This window comes from Doryrhamphus excisus, chromosome 21, assembly GCF_030265055.1.
Source record: "Doryrhamphus excisus isolate RoL2022-K1 chromosome 21, RoL_Dexc_1.0, whole genome shotgun sequence".
NCBI classification, from domain to species: domain Eukaryota; kingdom Metazoa; phylum Chordata; class Actinopteri; order Syngnathiformes; family Syngnathidae; genus Doryrhamphus; species Doryrhamphus excisus.
The window spans coordinates 2,835,231-2,854,614 of record NC_080486.1 but is presented as its reverse complement, the minus strand read 5'-3'; the positions used below and the strand labels follow the sequence as shown (position 1 = coordinate 2,854,614).

The following is a 19,384-nucleotide window of genomic DNA, read 5'->3' as shown; positions in this document are numbered from 1 at the left end:
ATCCTCAGCAAAGAGGATGACCCAAACATGGTTAACAAAGCCCACGCGTCGTTTAAGTCCACAATTTATGAGGCAATTAACAAAATGTACTGTAGCAGCTCCAGGGAATGAGTTAGAGCGCACACGCCGAGCCGTGAATCACTCGCCCGAGCTTCTCTTTCCCAATCAATATCCCATTCCTCAATGGCTGGATGTGCCAAGGCCCGAGCGCACAAAAGCATGACATTTCTGTTGACAATTTATTTCCGTTTTGGAGTTGATGTGTCCAAAAAAAGATGTCTCTGTGATGTCCGCGTGATGATGTGGATCCCATGCTGTGACTTGTCCAGGGCTAATCTGTGATGCTATTCATGGAGGTTAGGTGATGCCATTCAATCAGGTGTTAAGATGGACAGTATTGTTTGTCGAGAGGGCGAATCACACAGGAAGCGTCATGGCACGATGTAGACGCCATATAGACTGTAGCTACACTTAAATACGCATTGTACAGGTCGGCCATTGTGGAGAGCTTCACTGTCACAATGTCTTGGAAGATGATAATGATCATGGTAATGATATGTAGTATTCTACCACTGGCCACTAGGTGTCAGTAATGTCAATGTAATGTTAGGTGAGACACACAAGCACCAGACATCATCTCACAACATGGACTACTATTGCCACGGTGACCCACCCGAACTCAGCTACCCTATCACCACAACACACAAGTGATGATGTCGACTATATTGGATAATATGAGAGTAAAGGTGACTATAGGGGTGTTACTTCATGTCTACAAAGCTCTAATAATGTTAAAAGGCGTTCTTAGGAGGCTGTATTCCGATTATTAAAATGCATTATTATTAATATGAGTGTAAAGATGACTATAGGGGTGTTACTTCATGTCTACAGAGCTCTAATAATGTTAAAACATGTTCTTAGGAGGCTCTATTCCGATTATTAAAATGCATTATTATTAATATGAGTGAAGAGGTGACTATAGGGGTGTTACTTCATGTCTACAGAGCTCTAATAATGTTAAAACATTTTTAGGAGGCTGTTTGCCGATTATTAAAATGCATTATTATTAATATGAGTGTAAAGGTGACTATAGGGGTGTTATGTCATGTCTACAGAGCTCTTATAATGTTAAAACACATTCTTAGGAGGTTCTATTACGATTATTAAAATGCATTATTATTAATATGAATGTAAAGATGACTATAGGGGTGTTATGTCATGTCTAGAGAGCTCTAATAATGTTAAAACACATTCTTAGGAGGCTGTAGTTTGATTATTAGAATGCATTATTATTAATATGAGTGTAAAGATGACTATAGGGTTGTTATGTCATGTCTAGAGAGCTCTAATGTTAAAACATGTTCTTAGGAGGCTGTATTTTGATTATTAAAATGCATTATTATTAATATGAGTGTAAAGATGACCATAGGGGTGTTATGTCATGTCTAGAGAGCTCTAATAATTTTTAAAAACCCATTCTTGGGAGGCTGTATTTTGATGATTAAAATGCATTATGATTACTATGAGTGGAGAGGTGACTATAGGGTTGTTATGTCATGTCTAGAGGGCCAAAATATGGCCTTTTAGTAAACTCGCCGGTCATTAAAGACTTATTTTCTTTTCTCTTTCCTTTTCTTGTCCTACCTTGCCCCTGGCAGTCTAAAAGATTGATGAAAAGGTCCATGAAAAAAAACGCCCACCACAGTTGTGGGTCAGCGTGTGACGGAGGTGTGGACTACTTGAGATGCCGGGGGGGGTCCCCGGGTTGACTAATTTAAAGTTGTCTTCACGTCATGAACTTGCTGATGGACGCCTCTGCTGCGTGACGGACAGCAGGACGCGTCCAAAGGCACATTTGCAAAAGGGTTACCAGGAGTGGGAAGAGAAGGGGGAGGTGGTGATGCGTCCACTCTGTGTGTGTGTATGTGTGTGTGTGTGTGTTGATTCATCATCTCACAAGCACATGAGCAGGGCAGATCTATATAAGGTGCATCCCACCTGCTCAGCAATAACAACGACAGACCTCGGCCAGCTGACCTCAGCCTCTTACCAAAGTTCAGGGTGAGTTTTTGGACTCGTTTTTATCATGGGAGCATATTATTGTCACGTTATTTCTTTTTCGTAATAATCATTCAGCAATAGGATTGCTTGAGAACAATTTCAAAAGCATGTTTTTTAAAATTAAACTTATATTAAAAAATAAAATATATATTAAAAAATAAAAAAAAATAAGTATCAGTCAGTAATATTCTAAGAATGCTGCAATTAAATGCAAAAATGTTATTTTCTTTTTGTATTTTTATTCAATTATACTAGAAATATTTTATAAACATATTTTAATTTAAAAATAAATTCACTTTTAAGTTACAAATATGATATTTCATCTTTTTATGATGAGTAGGTAAAATTCTTAAAATGGTACAATTACATGAAAATATTTTCTTTTCTTTGTGTATTTTTTTTAAATTACATGGTATTAAAAATATTAAAATATGAAAGCATTTTAATATTTTTATTATATATAAAAATATAAAAAATTTATTTGATTCTGAAATTATCTACATTTTTTAAATTATAAAATGTCATCCAGCATAAAAATATATCATTTTATTAAATACATATTAATTAAAGAAATTCTATCCAAATGTTTTTAAAATGATTAAATATTCTAAATTATTATAAATTCTAAAATGTCATCCGGCATAAAAAAATGTATTATTTTATTAAATACATTTTAATTAAATACATATTATCCAAATGTTTTTAAAATGATTAAATATTCAAAGAATATTCCACTTAAATATATTTTATTTTCTTTGTTTTTTTTTACTTTGTGTAAAAATATTATTAATTAAAATTTTTGAAATATAACATGTTTTTTTTAATAAGTAAGTATTATTCGACAAACAGAGCAATAAACAATATTATTTTTTTTAGCTGTTAAGACTCTAGATTGATTTCACATGCAGTAAATGACACTGTACTGCAATCTGAGCAAATACTGCATGCCGTCCTGTCGACTAGTACTACTGTAGCATCTCGACTGTAGTAATACTACCTGATGGTGCTAAGCATCTGCATCCGGAATGCATCCTTGCAGTGCCTTTGAGCGACTCCTCAGCATGTTGCCCTGCAGGAGAGAGGATGCGGATGTCCGGGCGGGAGGCGGGCCGCCGGCTTCCCTGGCTCTCCTCCTCTTCCTCCTGCTGCTCCTCTTCTCCTCCTGCAGCCTCAGCAGCGGCCACAGCACCACGGTGGAGCACGACTTCCACATTGTTCACAACGTGGACAACAGAAGTAAGCTTTGGTCGCATGGCGGCCAGGTCCTTTATTTATATATATAAAAATATATATGAATAAGTATATATTATATTTATATATAACGCCTGATATGGGGTGATAACGACTGTGTTTCATCATCACCAAAGGAATAATATGGAAACTTAATTGTACACAATTTTAGTGTCTAAATCTAGTATTTTAGTATTTTGTAGAAAAATACACTCAGTCACAATATTAGGTAATAATGTAGTAAAACATTAGCTTTAGCTATATGCAAAGTTTTTTTTAATTAATTTAATTATTTTTTTTTAATTTCAATTACATTTATGTTATTTTAAATATAAGTAATATTACTTTTTAAATACATGTTTAAAAATTAATTAAAAATTTTACAACAATTTTAATTTAATTTTAATACTATACTTAAATATTTTAATTTAATACATTTAAATTTAATTTAGTAAAATAATTTAATACTAATTTAATTTAATACATTTAAATTTATTTTAATTATATGATTGAATTAAGACTAAAATAAATGAATTTAAACGAATTAAGTAATTAATTTAAATAAAATACATGAAATTATATTAAACAAACTTAAATAAATGCATTCATTTAAAACTAATAAAATTCCAAAATTAATTAAATAAAATAAATATAAAATCCATAAAAATAAATGAGCCTATAACCTTAAAATATGCTAAAAAAATGTGTTCTATGTCAATGACTCATTTAAATTATTATATTGTGTTTCAGCTCTCATTTATAAATAAAGTTGGATTGAATATGTGAGTGCACCATGAATTTCTAGTCAAATACCTCCTTTGATTTTATACCCGTCAGAGGCCAGAGCCTACTCAAGCATCAAGAATCCTCCTGTAAACTCAAGACTCCAAACATACCAGTCATATTCTTGCCCCGCAGGTCCGGAGATCGACCCCTTCTGGTACGTGGGGCGCGGCGTGAGACCCATCGGGCGCTTCGGGAAGCGACACAGCGACTCGGCGGGGATGCGACCCGTGGTCAGGACGCTGGAGCTGCTCCTCAGCAGCCTGCGGAACAAGGACAACTTGGACACGGTGCTGCGTGGGGAAGATGGAGACTGGTTACCATGACAACTTGAACACAATGGATTCATGTATATAGAAAAAGGGGGTTTATATTGATTAATAAACATGATGACACTATAATTGGCTGCAAATTTTATTTTTCCTTTGTAATACATCTTTCTCCGAGTGCACGGAGAATTTTTTTTTTTTTTTTTTTGCATGTTAATATTTTCTCCATCATGTCTTATGGACTGCAACAAACAGCACATAAAGTGAATGTGGCACTTTTAAAACGGGACTCCCGTGGAAATCCAGTGTTACTACATTGAAAAGACGATATCCATCTTTTTTTCCATACATATACATATATGAACATATTCTCACATACAAAAATACAGGACACTGATGATTAGGATTGGACCCTTGTAGCTGTGCTTGGCCGTCTGTACATCATTCCCGTTCAAACCAAAACATGCTTATTTTTATTTTTAATTTTTTTTATTTTTATTTTTTAAATACATCAACACCGCCCGAGATCGACAAATGCTCCAAAAACACGTGGAATGGAAGTATCGGGAATAGAAAGCAAGCGCACGCAGGCTCATCGATAGCGCCACCCAGTCAGGAAACGCACCCGGCACTCGTGGATGGAAAGGGAAGAAATTTCGCCATCGTCGCAGTCGCCTCTACGGTTGAAGTGAAAATAAAGTTTCTCAATGTGTATTTAAAAAAAAAAAAAAAAAAAAAATGCTCCGGAAGTAGAAAAATAAATCGATTGTAAGAAACTCAGTTGCTGCAAGACAAGGATGAGGGGAAAGGAGTCTGGAATGTTTGGAAGCCATTTTCCGCCACTGGAAACAAAAATATCGCAATGCTAAGTCGGAATTATGAAATAAAAAGCCGATTACTCGATAAGAAAGTCCTTTTATGTCATAATTATGACTTTTTATCTCATAATTTGGAATTTTAGATCCAAATTATGACTTTTAGAGTTTTGACTCTCACGTAATTATGACTTTAATATGTCATAGTTAGGACTTTTTATCTCATAAGTTGAATTTTCTATCATAATTATGACTTTTTCCTGATACTTTCAACTTTTTATCTCAGAATTATGACTTCTAGTCTCGTAATTTGAACTTTTTATCATCAAATTTTGCCTTCTTATGTCATAATTCTGGCTTTCCTACCTCAGAAATCTGACTTAATATATTTTTTATTGTAATTATGACATTTTAGTCATAATTTTGCCTTCATCTCATCATTAGAATTTTCTATTATATTTATTTCCTCATAATTTTTGCCCTTTTATCACAATTATGACTAGCTCATAATTGGAATTTTTTAAATCATAATTATGACTTTCTTCATACTTGCAAATTTTTCTTCAATTATGACTTTCCTAGCTCAGAATTATGAGTTTTTTATATCATAATTAATGTTTTATTATAATTATGACATTTTACCAATAATGTTGCTGTTTTATCTCAATTATTACTTCAAAATTTGAATTTTCTATTATAATTATGGCATTTCCCTCATATTTTTTGCCCTTTTATGACGCAATTATGACTATTTCATAATTAAAAGTTTCTATTATAATTATGACTTTCCCCTCCAAATTGTGACTTCGCTTAATTTTAACTTCTTTGATAATTATGCCTTTTTTTCCTCATAATTATGACTTTTTATCTCATAATTCAACTTTTATGTCATAATTGTGTCTCTGTACCACACAATTAAGACTATCTATGTCATAATTTATCACTTACCTTTGGGATATTAATCTTCTGCCATGGCGGAAAGGGGTCTCCATGGTAACGAACCTTGGCTTGAGGAATGACAGGAATGTTGCACGTGCAAACGGACAATCATTGATGAATTAGCGAAACAGGACACAAGCGAGGTGACGTAGCGCGGACGCCTTCACGAACGACAGTAGAAACGTAAAGTTGTACACGGATTCCTGTGGAGAAGTTTTAAGGCAGACTGTCCACTCATCTCTGCTGTGGGGGTGATGTCAGCGGTGGAGGGCGGAGGCGGAGGGCGGAGGGCGGAGTGCTTGCTGGGGCAGCAACAGGGCAGGTGGAGGCTCCTGCTCGGTGGAGGCGGACGCTGGGTCAAGGCACTGGATGAGAGAGCTGTCCGTGGGGCTCTGGTGGTGCGGTGGCCCTGAGGGACTTTGTGCTGCTGCTCCTGGGGGGGAGGGAGGGGGGTCCTCTATGGCCGAAAAACTTCCACCGGCTGTTCTGGCTCCATTTTATCTGAAATGCAGAGATGCAAAATGAAAATACAATAAATAATGTCCACCATTTCCATTCAGCATCGAAACAATCATTTTCAAATATACCTAAATAAAGTTAATTAATTTTAAAAGTTTTTACTTTAAGTTAAAGTAAAATGAATGAATAAAAATATGTAAAAAATATTAAAATGCTTTAAAATATAAGAGTACAAGCAAAATGTCAATCACATTTATGGTTATTAACTAAATACTAAAATAAAAATTATTTTAAAAAATATTAAAATAATCATGTTTTTCAAATTAAAATTAAATAATATTAAATTAATTTAATAATATTTAATAATATATAATAATAATATATAATATTTAATTAATTTAATAATATTAAATTAAAATAATTTTAACTTTTTAAAACTAATTTCAAATAGATATTAAAATAAATAAACATAAAAACAGAATATAAAATATGAAATTGTATATTAAGAATACAAATATTTATAAAGTACTTCTCAAATACAAGCATAAAAAACATTTTTCAAATGAATAATTTCCAAAAAAAAACACATTACTATGAGTATCACTAAAATGTATGTAAAATTATATATTTTTATATTATATTTTTGGTGAAAATAGAAAAATAAACTAAAATAAAAAATAGCAAAAACAAATTTAAATTATAAAAATTAAAACTAATTTTTTTAAAAATACTAAAACTAAAGTAAAATTAAAAAAAAAATGCAGGTCCATGAATGTTGACTCAGTGACTGACAAAAAGAAAATGAACCAGCAATAAAATAAAGACCGCTTCATTCCAGTTTGCCAGTCGTATAATTAACGTAAAATCAGCGTCTCGGTCACCGCTGGCTTCCTGCGACTGACTAACACACAAAACCTGAATCAGAGCCGCGTACGCGTGTGAATGACTGTGACGGCTAAAAAGCCAAACAAAAAAGAAATATGAAAAAAAAGCGGCATTGAGTGTTATTAAAAGGAGACGACTTCTTCTGGGCGGATAAAAACAGCCTTGGCCTCTCGTTGTGTCCGCGTCTCCATTTGGCCTGCAAAACATCTAATGGAGCTTTTCAGCTAATTAGTGTGCTGGACAGCTCCTGTGTTCGCTTTCACGGCCATTCAGGACCGACGCTCTTGTCTTTGCACAAAAGTGTCTCGCACGCACACGTATGGCCGCTTTGACTTGGCAGTTGAAAGAAGACATTTTTTTTTCTAATTATTTTCATCAATTAAAGAACATAGTAGACTGTAATGGATTTATGGGGGGGGGAGGGGTCCCAAATATCATAGAAGCGGCCAATAATACATATGATGATGTCTTATTTATGTGTATGTTTGTCACACTTAAATGTTTCAGATCATCAAATACATTGAAACATTCGTCACTCAACACAAAATAACATTTTTGAATTCAACTTTATTTAAAAAAAAAAAAAGAAAAAAATCCAAAGTGACATGCATCTCGATACCCTTCATGGTTCCGTTTATCATAAGTCTTCTAGTTCCCGAAGCAGCAAAACGACCCCAGACCATCACACTACCACCACCATATTTTACCGCATCCTTCATGGTTCCGTTTATCATAAGACTTCCAGTTCCCGAAGCAGCAAAACGACCCCAGGCCATCACACTACCGCCACCATATTTTACCGTCTCCTTCATGATTTGTTGGTAGACCGCATCCTTCATGGTTCCGTTTATCATAACAAGACTTCCAGTTCCCGAACCAGCAAAACAGACCCAGGCCATCACACTACCGCCACCATATTTTACCGTCTCCTTTAGGATTTGTTGGTGGACCGCATCTGTCATGGTTCCGTTTATCATAACAAGACTTCCAGTTCCCGAAGCCACAAAACAGCCCCAGGCCATCACACTACCGCCACCATATTTTACCGTCTCCTTTAGGATTTGTTGGTGGACCGCATCTGTCATGGTTCCGTTTATCATAACAAGACTTCCAGTTCCCGAAGCCACAAAACGACCCCAGGCCATCACACTACCGCCACCATATTTTACCGTCTCCTTAAGGATTTGTTGGTGGACCGCATCCTTCATGGTTCCGTTTATCATAACAAGTCCTCCAGTTCCCAAAGCAGCAAAACAGACCCAGGCCATCAAACTACCGCCACCATATTTTACCGTCTACTTCAGGGTGTGTTGGTAGATCGCATCTGTCATGGTTCCGTTTATCATAACAAGACTTCCAGTTCCCGAAGCAGCAAAACGACCCCAGACCATCACACTACCGCCACCATAATTTACCGTCTCCTTCATGATTTGTTGGTAGACCGCATCCTTCATGGTTCCGTTTATCATAACAAGTCTTCCAGTTCCCGAAGCAGCAAAACAGACCCAGGCCATCACACTACCGCCACCATATTTTACCGTTGCTATGATGTTACTTTTACGCCTGACGTAACGGGACACACACCTTCCAAAAAGTTTAGGTATCAAAAAGTTTTCTGGCAAAATCAAGGCGAGCCGAGTAAGTGAAGCCTGTACGTGTTTGGATGTTGTGGGGTCTTTTGTGACCTCTTGGATGAGTCGACCCGCGCGCTCTTGGGGAGATTTTGGTTGGGTCGGTCACTCCTGGGAAGGTTCACCACTGTTCCTTGTTTTCGTCATGTGTGGATAATGGCTCTCACTGTGGTTTGCTGGAGTCCCAAAGCTTTGGAAATGGCTTTATAGTGATACAGCTCAGTTAAGTTGGGTTTTAACTGGGAGACAGTCACGGTTTAGAATTGTTTTTGCATATTTTGTGTTGAGTGGTGTGTCATTGATTAATATTTATATTTTTTTGATGGTCTGAAACATTTAAGTGTGACAAATAAGAAATCAGGAAGGAGGCAAACACCTTTTCACACCGCTGTATATCATTATTTTATATTTTCAAAATATTCAATATTTATAATGCTATTTTTAAAAGGAGGTGAATAAACTTTTACCCTCTTTTTTGCAAGTACAGCATTTTCATGTCCACCATGTTAGCTAAACAGAGCTTACTACTACATACTAATGTACATTTTACGAGAACATTTAAAAACATTTCCTACCTTTCAGTGGAGGGGCTGGTAGCTTCCTCCTCTGATGGCGTGATGAGTCCAGAGTTTGTGGCTGCAACATCGGTAAAACATCGGTGAGAAGCAAGTCGATATACATACAACACCAGGCTACACGCAGCGTGTCGACATACCTTTGTTTTTGGCTTGAACTTGGAGAAGTGATTGCAGACGCTCACATTCAAGCCAGCGGTTTTAAGAGCCGATATCCTGGCCTCAATGTTGGATATCTGAAAGATGGAGGACGCTGCGTTAAAAGACGGCAGGCACCGTCATGGAGGCGATGGTCTGCTGCTCGATAGGCTGGATTTACATAAGTTCTTGGTGGAAATTATTGCCAAAAGTACTGTGTTTATATTTCAATTATCTTTTGGCAAAATTATGACTAATATTTATTAGGTTTATTCCCTTTATATTATAACTTTTTCCCCAACTGAATTTTCCAAAAATTCCATCTTTATGTTTTTTTTTTACACTAATAATATTCTGACTATTTTTTCTTTAATATTTCAATTCTGCTATGAAAATTTTTATTTTTCTTCCACTTAATATCTTCACTTTATTCTTGTAAAAAAATGTATTTTTATTTATTTTAGCTTTATTATTCATATTTTGACTTTATTTTTCCCCACACTGTTTCTCATAATATATGAAACTAATATTTCAAATTTATGCAACTAAAGTGATGTTATTTCATATCATCATTTTACAAAGTTAGTCTTGTAAAATTCAAACTTTCTTGTTCATACTTTGACTTTATTCTTGTAAAATTTCATTTTTTTTAATTTTTATTTTTATTTATAGCTTTATTATTAATATTTTGACTTTATTTTTCCACACACTATGCTTCGCACAATATTCCTACTTCAAAAAAATTGTCTAATATTTCAAATTTATGCAACTAAAGTGATGTTATTTCATATCGTAATTTTACAAAGTTATTCTTGTAAAATTCAAACTTTCTTGTTCATATGTGGACTTTATTCCTGTAAAATTACTGCAGTTTTGTGCATTTTTTTTCCCCGAGTAAATTTGCTTATTCCTATTATATTTTGACTTTATTCTTGTAAAATTTCATTTTTAAATTTTGTATTTATTTATAGCTTTATTATTAATATTTTGACTTTATTTTTTCCACACACTGTTTCTCATAATATTCCTACTTCAAAAAAATTGTGTAATATTTCAAACTTATGCAACTAAAGTGATGTTATTTCATATCGTAATTTTACAAAGTTATTCTTGTAAAATTCAAACTTTCTTGTTAATATTTGGACTTTATTCCTGTAAAATTATTGCCGATTTGTGCATTTCTTGTACATTTTTTTCCTTGTAAATTTGCTTATTCTTATAATATTTTGACTTTATTCTTGTAATATGACTTTTTCCCATATTCTAGATTTGTTTCTCATATTACAATTGTTTAAAAAAATATTTTCTTTACTATTTAAACTAACTAATATTTTTTTCCTGATATTACAGCAGATTTTTCCATTCTTGCTTTATTTTATTTTTATATGACACTTTAAGACTCTGCCACGGGCCACTAAAGTAACAGCCCTTGCCACAATTGGCCCCCGGGCTGCACTTTGGACACCTTGTAGTACATATATGATGTACACCGTACATATCGTGTGTACCTGCAGTTCAGACTGTTGGACCTGAGCTGCAGCGGTGGCCACCTGATCCTCCAGGAACGCCAGCTCGGTGTCTGAAGTCCCGCTGCCGATACTGCGCGCACACTGCTCCAAGTCCCCCAGCGCCCCCTCTAGGCCATAAACAGCACCTGCGGCCAGATACACCTACAGGATCCGTTCAAGCACAGTTAAGACGAGAACGACGTGATGCTGCGAGACTGTTACGCTTTACTTACATTCTCCTCCATCTTTGTGAGCCTCTGGTCCAGCCTTCTGCTCTCGGAGCTGCGGGGGGCGCTGTGAGACTCCGAGGGCGTGCAGCCGTCCCCTCCCGCCTCGCCGATCAGCTCCTCGGTGGCGTTGAGAACCTTTAGCACCTCCGTGGTGATGCTGCAGAGGGACGCGGCCGAGTACTTCTGCAAGGTTGAAAAAAAACAAACATTTTTATTAACATTATCAATTGAAATGCATGATTAGGATTGAAGATTCTATTTAGAGCCCCCCCCCCCCAAGGGGGGGTAAACACACTCACACTGGCCAAGCAATGGAAGAGAGACAGATCTTTTCTCAATATGAAATGAATCAAACTGAAACTTTAATCAGTAACCGTATTGATCCCTCTCAGCCAACGCTGATAATGTGACAAAAGGCAGCGCCAAGATGGAAGAGGACGCGCTGCAGACCCCCCCCCCACACACACACAAAGGAAATGAAGTATTAACCTGATGAGAGAAGGGAATCTTTTATTTCCTATTTTAAAAAAAAAAGTGCTCAGTGAGAAACACAAATTGACTCCGGAAGATGATGTTAGCACACTGTCAATTTTTATATTTTCATGGACATGGATTTTTGCTGAAAACCAATATGCCGATATTGTCCAACTCAATTTCTGATATGTGTAACATGCCATATATTCATATATAATTTTTAAAATATAATTTTTCATAATTAGGAGAAAAATTCTGATACCGATATCAACTGATATCGCATTTTTATGCTGATATTGGGCCAATAATTATCCCCTGGTTGCAATATTAACTGACATATCACCACGACCATGTTTGGTGTTATCATGCTAATGTTAGCATGTTATCATTGCTAGCATGCTAACATGCGCAAAGTAGCATTTTTGTCAATTCTCATGAATATGGACTCAAGCAGACACGTACTCCTACTATGTGAGGTGCTAGCATGCCAACATTAGCATGCTAACAATTCTAATTTCTTGCATTTTCAGGGGTATTTATACACTTAGAGATATTATGCAAGGTTAGCAATGCTAATGCTAGCAGTGGTTAACATTGTTAGCATTCTTTAAAAGTGATTGAAACCATTCCATGGTTTGTCGTCAAGGAAGCTAACTGTAGGGCCAGGGGTGTCAAACATACGGCCCGTGGGCCGGAACCGGCCCTCAAGGAGGTTCGATCAGGCCCGCAGGATAATTTGAAAGTGGAAAAAATGCATAAAAGACATGGAATTTATATTTTTAATTCGCTGCAATTCATGGATTATCCGCTAAGGGGCGCACTCTTTCCATCAAAGTAGAAGACAAGCCGCATCACTGAGACAGACTGAAAACAGCAGACGGTATCAATGCGCCATCTGCTGCTTGTTACGACGTTGTTAATACCTTGGTCTCTACCTCTCCGCTACACCCTCATTAGCCAAAATGTCGTTATCCAAACGGAGAAAAGTAGATAAGGAGTGTAGAATTTTCAAAGAAAAATGGACCACGTCCTATTTATTTACAGACATGCACGGAAAACCTTTGTGCTTGGTGTGTTTGCAACAAGTTTGTGTTTGCGGAGGTCCAGAAAGACCGAGTGATGCACAAGATGAACAGATTTTTTTTTTCCTTTGCGAACGAATGAGGATTTTGACTGTAAATAAGCGGCCATATAAACATCTCTCACCTGCTGTAAGAGAGAGGAGAGCAACTGAAGCCTCTGCTGTTGCTCCGTGTCAATGTGTTGCTCCTGACACACACACACACACACACACACAGAAACACACACAGAAACACGCAAGTGCAAAGGTGACAAAACCGTGAAAAGAAAAGACAAAGCATGAAAGAAAGAGACAAACATAGAAATGGAGCAAACAGAAGTGTTCCATGATATTTTTTTTTACCTGGTTGTCAGACAGCACCCCCTCCTGGGAAGATGGCGTAACAGCAGGCGAGCTGGCGGCGCTGGAGCTGCCCCTCCATTCCGTCAATTCCTTGTCCACGTCTCGTCTGTGCTGCCTCTTGTTTTGGCGGTTCCTCCTCTCTCCTCTCTTCTGCTCCCGCTCGTCCGCCACCACCTCCTCTTCCGTGTTCTTCTCCGACCTCTTCTCCTTCGGAGGCGGACTTTTTATCCCCAGCCCGCTCAGTTCTTGTCCGTTGACTTGCAAAACCGGTTCGCTTGCTCTTAACCTGATGCCACACTTCTCTTTTTCTGCGTCTTTGGGGTTTTTCGTCCGCTTCTCCTCCTCGGATGAGCTGCTCTCTCTGCTGTTGGTTCGACTCCTGACCAGCTTGTTGATTCTGGAGCGCAGTTCGTCTCCCAGGGGGTCAGCAAACCCGGACGTGGGTCCAGAGCTGGTGTGTTTGGGCCCTGGAGTGACTGAAAGAGGGCTCCTCCGGTCGGCTTTGTCTAAATCTTGGGGTTCGGGTGTGACGGTGTCCGATGCCGCGGCGTTTAATGGCACCGGGTCTGGACCTGGCTGGTCCTCACTTAAGCCTCTCTTCAGGAGGTCGTTGAGAAGGAAGCCGCTGCTCTCCTTGAGGGGAGGAAAATTATTAAATTATTATTAATTTAATATTAATGTAATTTAATTCCGTAATCCCTTGTTTATTGCAGTTAATTGGTTCCATTGGTTAACATTAGAGCCCTCCAGACATGAAATAACACCCCTATAGTCACCTGTACATGTCTTTTAGCCATTACAGTTGACATAATATAAGACAAGAAAACGTATAAGACATCAAAATGTGTAAATATGTTCCGGTACGAGGGAACAGGAAGTGATGTCGGGGGTTCAGAGTTGAGTTTTAGCATAACGTTTTAGCATTAGCATTTAGTATTGTGCCTCATGTGAGATGAAATAAAAAAATAAAAAATACGATTTATCATCACTTGGAACGCCTTATATTTGTATTTTCCGTAATTTAGCCATTTTTATGCTTAATTTCGGCCAAAAATATGCAAAATTTATATTAATTTTATTATGATAATGGCTGTATTCCACCACAAAACAACCTACATAGGTTGAAAAAACAGGATTGTGTGACTCAAAGCGTGAAGCAGTGACGGATTACAGTAAATAATCATAAATATTTATATATTTAATAATATATTAATAAACATAAATATATAAAAAATATATATAATATATTTTTTATTTTATGTTATATATTTATTTTTATATATAAAAAAATATTTCACTTTAGTAAATTTGTACATGAGCTTTAAATTTAATGTTTTTTGAGACTTTTGGGTTGATTTTAGCCACAATATGTTAATAAACAGACAAAATAAAAAAATAACTAACAGGCAAATGTCAGGGCGTACTGAAAAAATATATCCTGCACGATAAAAAGTTAAGGTGAAATATTAATGTTTAAAAAAAAGCTACATTATATCTTATAACTGGCTCTAAAGTGTAATAAACAGGCCTGGGAGCGCCAACAATAGAGGTTTGTCGCCCTCTAGTGGTGACACCGGGTATTACAACAACATTGAAGACTATTCTTTCAGCTTTCTGGTCTTTAATAATTACGAAATATGTTTAATAACTAAAAAAAAAAGCCTGTTTTATCCACTTTCCAGTACATTTGCGTCTATTAATTATCATAATTATTAATTTGATTAGTTACCTGGATGGACTGGGAGTAGTTCTGCGTCCCGGACCTGCTCTCGTTGGACGACTCCCTCTTGCTTTTCCGGCGCCGCCGTGACCTTCTCACTGGGTCGTTCTGCTTTTCGTCCGCCTCGCTGCTGTCCCCCATCACCTGGAACATCGGCGTTTGGTGTTTGATGCTAAGCTATATTGCTACTTCTTGGACAACAACAACAACGCACCTTGGGGTTAAAGTTGATGTCCAGCGCCCCCGTGAGGAGCGGGTACGGCGAGAGGTTGTGGTGGAGCTGATGGTGGTGGTAGAGCGGTTGGTGGTAGGGGTGCAAGTGCATGTCCGACGGCGCTTTCTTCCTCGGCGGGTTCTGAGGCGGCTTCCTGGGACACGTGGACAGCGCCGACGACGCCTCCGAGTCGGAATTCAGCGTCTCCGTGTTGGTGTACTGGCCCGAGGACGGCGAGGTCACGGGCGGGTGCTGCGTGTACGTCCACTCGGGGTCGTGCTGGGAGTCCGTGTAGTACGTCTCGTCGGAGAGCTTGCGTCGGAACTGTTGAAGGGCCGCCCCCCAGCCCCTTTGGTCGTCGTCCTCGGAGTCGGAGCCCATCTCGTCGTAGGCCGAGACCACGCCGGACTCTTTTTCCAAGACGCTGAAGACCAGGCTCTTCCTCTTGGTGAGCAGGCTGGGACGGGACAGCTGGGAGCTGTGGAGAGCGATCCAGTTGCCGTCCGGACTCTGGAGGACCGAGGATGCGCCTGGATGAACAGGATAAATACGAGCGTGAACGACTGTGGCTGTAGGCAACCTCCCGATGTATCATTTGCTCTACCCGTAACAAGAAGGCAGCATTTGTGATTGAGTGTTTACAGTCCCACAAAGTCAGAGGACTTTCTCATGCACTCCAAATCATTATTAAAGATATATTGTCTTCAATTAATAATCTGATTACAATTAACAGCATTTTCTTGCAGCTGTTTACACCAAGGGTGTCCAAAGTGTGGCCTGTGGGCCATATGCAGCCTGTGGTTGTTTTTCACAAATATTCTAAAAAAAAAAATAAAAAAAAAAGTATAAAGTTATGGGAATATTACGAGAAACAACTAATAAAGTTGTAATAATAAATTAATTATTATTATGAAAGAAAATGAAAAAAAAGTTGAAATATAGTATAATAATTTAATTTAACTAGCTAAAATTTTAGACAAATAAAATCAAAATATTAAGAGAAAAAGTCATATTCTAAAAAGCTAAAAAAAATTCATATGTAATATTAGGAAAAATAGTCCTTTTAGTAGCACAGAGTTAAAATACTTTAATAGCATGTTATTTTTTGAATATAATAATTAATAAATATAATGTAATATAATAAATATAATAAATAATGTAATATAATATAATATAATATAATATAATATAATATAATATAATATAATATAATATAATATAATATAATATAATATAATATAATATAATATAATATAATATAATATAATATAATATAATATAATATAATATAATATAATATAATATAATATAATATAATATAATATAATATAATATAATATAATATATCACTGGGTTGATGCTAAAAAAATAGTTTTGAGAAAACAAATTAAAGTTGTCATATTTGGAAGTCGAGGGAAGTTAGATATTACAGAATTTAAGTAAAAATATTATGGAAATAAAGTCATCATATTAAAAAAATGTCTAAAAAAAGAAAAATGGGGAAGTACATACTAATATGTTTTTTCCACCGACATCACAAAACAAAAATGTACTTTTTAATATATAAAACATTTTAGCATTTTAGCTAAAAAGTGTCATCTATTGATTTTCCACTATGGTGGTTCCTCCCAGTAAAACATCAAACCTGAACCTTTTCCAAAAAGCATCAAACACGCTGATTACTAGAATTGTCCAGACGGTCGACACTCTTCCAGGTGGGGAGGGACGCCGTCTTGGCCTCCCTCTTCAGAGACGAGTACTCCTGCAAGCTGCCGCCCGTGCCGACCGCCTCGTCCTGAGGAGCCTTCTCCGGAGAGTCGTCACTGGTGAGGGAGAAGGCTGAGCGTGAGCGCTGCAAACACACACACACACACACACACACACACGAGACGACATCAAGAACTAGAATGGTACTTGAAACAGGTTCAACTTCCTTCCTCAAGGTGGCGCACTAGGACCGAGGAGAGAGAAGAAGAACAGCCAGTCTCATTTTGAGTGGCAGAACGGGCCTGCTAGTGTGACTAATTGGTTTTGTTTGAAGAGGAGCTGATAAACACAGGCTGTTCCGTCCCGTGGAGGGGAGAGGCGGGGCGGGGCTGAGCTTCCGAGGAAGAATCGGGAGTGGATGCCACGCTTGCTTTGATCACGACGCAGTGAAACAGCGGTGGGGGGGAACAGAACAGGAAGGAAGCCCTGGGAGCACAGCTTTGATGCACGGGGTGACGACAAATGTCAGCGATGACAAAACATCCCCGCTGACAATGTCGTGTCGCTCCAACAAGTGTGGCTTCATATTATTATTATATTATTATTATTATTATTTTCATACAGTTCCTGTGTGGGATTCCGGTATTACATCTCTACAAATGAACATGAACTTCCCCACGTGTGGCGTCCGACACTGACCGAGAGGGCGGCGGAAGCCTTGAGGGGGTCCGGGGGTCCTTGTGAAGACGTGTGGGGTAGTGGAGCTGATGCCTGATCAGCGGACTGGATCAAGGACTGAGGATGAGGCCAGACAAAGTCATACTCTGTCTGCATCTCCGAGCGCTTCCTCCTTTGGATGATCTGGGGGGGACAGGGGGGGGGGGGACTTGTCACCATATTGGCACTTTCAGTAACAACAATAACATTTTTAAAAAAAAATTTATTAGTTTGATAATATTGTTAATAATCATAATAATCACAATGCCTACCAGTCAAAGTAAAAATCTGTATTATTGATATAATAAAATCATAAAAAAATAAGTAATAAATAAGTGTTGATTACTGTTAATAATTATAATTAAGTTAGTTAATAATTTAGTACATTTTATTATTATTTTCTGGAAAATGTCCCTTATTTTTTAAATTATTATTTTTATTAAAGGTAAATATTGCTACAGTATAACCGTAATACTACTACTAATAATAATGACATTACTCAAAGCATACCGGTCAACAGTTGTATATGAAAATTAGCAAAATTTGGGGCAAATGAGGGATAATAATTATCAGGTAATTATAATTATAATTATTATTCTATTATATATTTTCTATTATATTATATTAATATTATATTTAGCATTATTTTATTATTTCAATTATATTGTAAGCATAATATATATTATTAAATATTGTTATTATAATAATAATCATTTTATTATTTCAATAATATTGTAATTATAATAAAAATATTTTTCATTATATATTTTTTATCCAATAATAAAAATTATAACCGCAACCACTCATAATAATTATAATTACAGTAAGCATACCTAGCACCATTTTTTTTTAAATCCAGGAAAATGCTTAAGATGATTGTTAATATTATTGCATGATATAATTATAACATAATAATATAATAATACCAATAATCCAAATAATTTAAGTTCCTTATTGTTTCCAAAGGCCATAGTCGATGGCCACGCTTAGAAAGATTGCCAATCCAATCATCTGGTCCTGATGAAAGCTAAAAGGCCATCAAGGACACGGCGCGTTGCTAACGAGCAGCACCAGCAGTTGGAGAAGAGCAGAGCAATTAAAGGATCGTTAACGTGTTTCTTGTTATTGTTGCTCCTTATTGGAACGAAGATACGGTCGAATACGACTCGACGATGCTAGACGAGATAGGAATGTGAAAATAAAGCACCTTGATGTACCTTTTGGACGATGGTCGTGGCAAGTTCCTCTATGAGCTCCTCTTTGTGGTCCCGCAGATAGCGAGCCTCATTCTGCTTCTCCTGGACACACAAGCGAGGGGGGGGGGTGGGGGGGGGCAAGTCTTTACAGAGTATCTACACAAGCGAGCGAGACGGAGGAAGCAGAGGTTACCAAACTGTCGCTGAACTCCTCCGCCTTGGCGATGGCTTCCTCTATGGCCTCCTCGGCAACACGCAGGGCCACTGTGAGGGTCTCGGCCATACTGTGTCCTGGTAGGGGACAAATTTACCATTAAGATTATGGGTTGACTCTCAAGAGGAAAAGTCCAAATTTTATAAGAATAGAGTCCGAATATACAGAGGAAAAATAAAATTATGTTATTTTAGTA

At 37.1% G+C, this 19,384-nt stretch overlaps 2 protein-coding genes across 11 annotated transcripts in view; one reads left to right on the top strand and one right to left on the bottom strand.

Moving 5' to 3' along the window:
* Positions 1 to 1,976: 1,976 nt before the first annotated feature.
* Positions 1,977 to 4,464, top strand: prlh2 (prolactin releasing hormone 2). Its single transcript, XM_058059366.1, has 3 exons — positions 1,977 to 2,061; positions 3,101 to 3,297; positions 4,210 to 4,464. Exons 2-3 carry the CDS (start codon positions 3,123 to 3,125, stop codon positions 4,398 to 4,400), a joined length of 366 nt encoding a protein of 121 aa, XP_057915349.1. The 5' UTR covers positions 1,977 to 2,061; positions 3,101 to 3,122; the 3' UTR covers positions 4,401 to 4,464.
* The window catches only part of myripb (myosin VIIA and Rab interacting protein b), a 111,742-nt gene continuing 96,566 nt past the window's right edge, over positions 4,209 to 19,384 (bottom strand). For 6 of the 10 annotated variants that reach the window (XM_058059355.1, XM_058059356.1, XM_058059354.1 and 3 more), the window contains 13 exons: positions 19,168 to 19,265; positions 18,996 to 19,076; positions 17,761 to 17,922; positions 17,038 to 17,206; positions 15,355 to 15,884; positions 15,150 to 15,284; positions 13,421 to 14,053; positions 13,204 to 13,266; positions 11,527 to 11,706; positions 11,294 to 11,455; positions 9,788 to 9,883; positions 9,648 to 9,708; positions 5,058 to 6,598 (listed from right to left, as the gene is read on the bottom strand). In XM_058059355.1, coding sequence (XP_057915338.1) covers positions 6,555 to 6,598; positions 9,648 to 9,708; positions 9,788 to 9,883; positions 11,294 to 11,455; positions 11,527 to 11,706; positions 13,204 to 13,266; positions 13,421 to 14,053; positions 15,150 to 15,284; positions 15,355 to 15,884; positions 17,038 to 17,206; positions 17,761 to 17,922; positions 18,996 to 19,076; positions 19,168 to 19,265 — 2,414 coding nt within the window. In that variant the 3' untranslated portion in view covers positions 5,058 to 6,554. Of the gene's footprint in view, positions 4,338 to 4,459; positions 5,021 to 5,057; positions 6,599 to 9,647; positions 9,709 to 9,787; positions 9,884 to 11,293; positions 11,456 to 11,526; positions 11,707 to 13,203; positions 13,267 to 13,420; positions 14,054 to 15,149; positions 15,285 to 15,354; positions 15,885 to 17,037; positions 17,207 to 17,760; positions 17,923 to 18,995; positions 19,077 to 19,167; positions 19,266 to 19,384 lie in introns of those variants that run through there. The other 4 variants (XR_009120454.1, XR_009120453.1, XR_009120452.1 and 1 more) reach the window with 4 other exon arrangements.